This window comes from Octopus bimaculoides, chromosome 15 (genome assembly GCF_001194135.2).
Source record: "Octopus bimaculoides isolate UCB-OBI-ISO-001 chromosome 15, ASM119413v2, whole genome shotgun sequence".
In the NCBI taxonomy this organism is placed as follows: Eukaryota; Metazoa; Mollusca; class Cephalopoda; order Octopoda; family Octopodidae; genus Octopus; species Octopus bimaculoides.
The window spans coordinates 44577263-44581761 of record NC_068995.1 but is presented as its reverse complement, the minus strand read 5'-3'; the positions used below and the strand labels follow the sequence as shown (position 1 = coordinate 44581761).

Genomic DNA, 4499 nt, shown 5'->3' with positions numbered 1-4499 from the left:
GGAAAGTATTAGCAGCAATTTGAGAAAGGAAGTCCTCATCATCATCGTTTAATGTCCGCTTTCCATGCTAGCATGGGTTGGACGATTTGACTGAGGACTGGTGAAACCGGATGGCTACACCAGGCTCCAATCTGATTTGGCAGAGTTTCTACAGCTGGATGCCCTTCCTGACGCCAACCACTCAGAGAGTGTAGTGGGTGCTTTTACATGTCACCTGCACGAAGGCCAGTCAGGCGGTACTGGCAACGGCCACGCTCAAAATGGTATATTTTATGTGCCACCCGCACAAGAGGGAGTCCAGGGGCACTGGCAACGATCTTGCTCGAAAATCCTACGAAGGCCAGTCAGGCGGTACTGGCAACGGCCACACTCAAAATGGTGTATTTTATACAAATAAATATCCTCCAAAAATATATCCGACCATATTTTCCTGCACACAAATCAACATAGTATAAAGTGTAAACATGTAGTGTAAACACTGAAATATTGTCACTAGCTTTCCAAATCCTGCTGCATTTCCAGATGGAATTTTTGGTCCTTCGGAGTAATCTTGGTGTATAAGATGACCTGCTTTTTAATTGGTTGTAAATTTTGGACCGAAAAATTTTACCTTGTATACTGTAAAATATGGTAGTCTCCTTTTCTTGCTTATAGTTATTGAAGCACAAACATGACATTAGAGGAATAGTTAAGCAGCTAATTAGTAGTCATTAGAGTGTTAGATAGAATACCTCACAGTATTGTTCCGAGGTCAACTTTCCTTTTCGTCCTTTCAGGGTGTGTGGAAATGTGCCAATCTGGGATGATGGATTGGTGACACTGTTAGGGAGTTGCTATGCGGTATCAGCTCCAGCTCATTGTATTGTGACAGTGTATACCGCAATGATCCCTGTGGCAAACAGTATCAACTGAAGTTGGTGGCCTTTTCTTTCAATACACATTAGCTGCATGGAGAGGGAAGACTTTTTGTTAATGGGCAACTCAGTATTACTGGCAAATAATATTACTTTGGCCTTCACATGTGCAACCGCATAATCAACCTTGGTCAATGGAGGCCCTACAGAAGAATGATCTGACTGCCATCAAATATTGGTATTACCTCAGTGATATCGATCAATGAGGAATTAGTCTTATTGTCTTTGATTCTCAGAGACATAAATGGTGTAAAGTGAATTGAGTTGAAGTCAATGTTGCAAGACCTTTTAGATCCATTCAACAATATTCCTTGATTTTAGGGATTAATGTTTCTAACCATTATTGGAACCATATTCTGTAACACTCATAGAATCTGTTACAATGAACCATGTAACTTTCTCTTTGCTAGACTCCTCATCAATGACTGCTTAGACAGTGGTTCACAAATGCCATTCATCAAAAGAGCTGTCCAATCCAGTTTTGCTGTTCTCGTCTTAAATACGAACTTAAACAGAAGTAAAAAAACTGGAAATAAAATCAGGGTGAGACATCTGCTAGTTTTGTTTGTTTGTTAGTTTGCTTTTATGCTTACTGAGGTTAACAATGTGTGTGTGGCCATCTTGCGTATGTGTGCGTTGTGGGGAGATGCATGGAGGTGTGAGTGGGATAGGGGTGACAGGAATTAGGGGTTGGAAGGTGTTGGGTGCTTGTGTGTGAGTGCAGGTGCAGTGATTAACCCTTTTGATACCAAACTCCATGTTGCAATCTCCCTGTTGTAAATTGATCTTAATTAAAACCTTCCATCAAAACGTTGTGTTAATTTGCTCCAAACACCACCTTAATAATAACCTCAGGACACTGAACTTTTTGGAGGAGATGACAAAAGACCGAGATATATGGCGCCTTCCTATACTCAAAAAGACCCGTCCTCTACAGCAGAAGTGTTAAGGTTGCTTCCCCTGGTGAAGAGGATTTACCTGCATGAGTGCTGTGCTAGTACCACATTAAAAAGCACCCAACACACACTGTAAAGGGGTTGGTGTTAGGAAGGGCATCCATCTGTAGAAATCAAACTTAATCAGACTGGAACCTGGTGCAGCTTTCCAGTTGCCAACCCTGGTCAACCCGTCCAACCCATGCTAGCATGGAAAATGGACATTAAAGAACAATGATGGTGATGATGATTTTATTAAGTTCTTCATTGTTTTCACAATTAATTGAAACAAAGTCGGTGTATTTTAACAGAAAAATCGTAACGAAAAGGTTAAAATCTTCCTGTACTCCATAGTTAACTTACTACTAATTACTTTTGTTAACACTCAAAATTTTACTGTTATCAAAATGTTATTATTTATTCCGTAGTTAATGCATACTTCTGTGTACTGTAGTAACATAGTTCAGTGTGTTCACAGCAGTTAACACAGTTCAGTCTCTAGTTAACACACCCCAGTAATCTCTCATGTATTATTAGTTCATGTGATAAGGTGGTGAGCTGGCAGAATCATTAACATGTGAGTCAAAATGCTTAGAAGCATTTCTTTCTGGCTTTGCTACTAAGGTTAATTTTGTCTTTCATCCTTTCGTGATTGATAAAATGAGAGCCTGTTGAGCACTGGGGTTGATGTAATCAACATCTCCCACCCTTCAAAACTGTCAGCCTTGTGTGTGAAAAATTAGGAGAAATTATTAGTTCATGTGGTCATCTAAATGTGTGTTATACATGTTATGAGTTCATGTCACAGGAGATGTTAATGTTTTTACTGAATCAAAAATGTAGTTTAATGAAATAAACGTTAACAATTAGTCTGGTGGTTGTGTGTGTGTAGAGCAGGCATGGTTGTGTGAAATAGGTGCAGACATGGTTCCAGGTTCAGTCCCACCGCATGGCACCTTGGGCAAGTACCTTCTACTATAAGCGTCAAGCTGACCAAAGCCTTGTGAGTAGACTTGGTAGATGGAAACTGAAAAAAGCTGGTCATATATGTACATGTGTATCTTTAGGTCTGTGTTTGTACCCCATCACCACTTGGCAACCAGTGTTGGTGTGTTTACATCCCCTTAATAGGATAAATAGCAGGCTTTAAAAAAAAAAGTACTGCAGGTCAATTCCTCGAGGTAGTGCCCCAGCAACAAATAAAATATATACATATATATATATTTATATATATTTTTATATCCTGCCACAGGTTGGCATATATAGAATTAGGTGGTGGAGGTTTAATCAATGTGTTCACATGATGTACTTGGCGAGACTACCAAAATGTTCTCTCTGTCTACTACCGACCTCTACTCTTTGTAAGAGTTTGGCTAGTCCATTCTCCAATCCACCAGGGGTGTCAATCACTTTCACTACAACACACATATATATATATATATAAAGCAAGTGCCCTTGAAGAACTATCCTGTGTAACAGTTGTCTGCAACTACAACATTTGGCTCTCACAGATTCTGCTGGTGCAGATTTTACTGCAGCCTGTAGTGGTGCTCTCACAGATGAAACATTTACCAGTGATTTTAGTGGATACTTATCTACTATTACTACTGCTACTACTACTACTACTACTACTACAAGTTTTATTCCCCTACTGTTTGTGTGCTTCATGAGGAACACCACTCTCTTTGCTGTGTTCACACATCATGCAGGGCCACCAGATCGCTGATGATGATGTGTTGTAGGAATCAATAGCTTCAGAATAACTGTAAATTACTCTTTTACTTGTTTCAGTCATTTGACTGCGGCCATGCTGGAGCACCGCCTTTAGTCGAAGAAATCGACCACAGGACTTGTTCTTTGTAAGCCTAGTACTTATTCTATCGGTCTCTTTTGCTGAACTGCTAAGTTACAGGGATGTAAACACACCAGCATCGGTTGTCAAGCGATGTTGGGGGGACAAACACAGACACGCAAGCATATACATATATATACATATATACGAAGGGCTTCTTTGAGTTTCCGTCTACCAAATCCTCTCACAAGGCTTTGGTCGGCCTGCGGCTATAGTAGAAGACACTTGCCCAAGGTGCCATGCAGTGGAACTGAACCCGGAACCATGTGGTTGGTATGCAAGCTACTTACCACACAGCCACTCCTGTGCCTAATTCTTTAATTTAATATCTTTTATTCTGTGATGTTGCAGAGAAACGGTAGTGCTTTAGAACACCTGTTATATGTGTGGGATAACTTTGTGGTGCCAGCGAAAGCGAAACATATTGCTTTCATCTGTCACAGTTACGGTGGAGTGGCAACTGCCAAATTGGTGAGTAATTGTAACTTCTATATTATTATTCTTATTAAAGAGTTGTCAATTGTTAACACGCTGGGCAAAATGCTTAGCAGTATTTCGTCCATCTTTACATTTGAAACTATGATTATTATTATTATTATGTCAAGAGCAGTGCATGCTGTCAAAGTGACCCTGGGATAAAATAATAGAATCTCTTATGTTTTACATAGTTCAGCCTACACAAAGTTATCGTCGTTTAACGTCCGCTTTCCATGCTAGCATGGGTTGGACGATTTGACTGAGGACTGGCGAACCAGATGGCTGCACCAGGCTCCAATCTGATCTGGCAGAGTTTCTACA

At 40.3% G+C, this 4499-nt stretch overlaps 1 protein-coding gene across 2 annotated transcripts in view; it reads left to right on the top strand.

Annotated features, from left to right (window-relative positions):
• LOC106878506 (cotranscriptional regulator FAM172A homolog) overlaps positions 1-4499 on the top strand; it is a 22885-nt gene that overhangs the window by 11071 nt on the left and 7315 nt on the right. For both annotated transcript variants that reach the window (XM_014927735.2, XM_014927743.2), the window contains exons 7-8: positions 1325-1457; positions 4053-4172. In XM_014927735.2, coding sequence (XP_014783221.1) covers positions 1325-1457; positions 4053-4172 — 253 coding nt within the window. The remainder of the gene's footprint in view (positions 1-1324; positions 1458-4052; positions 4173-4499) is intronic.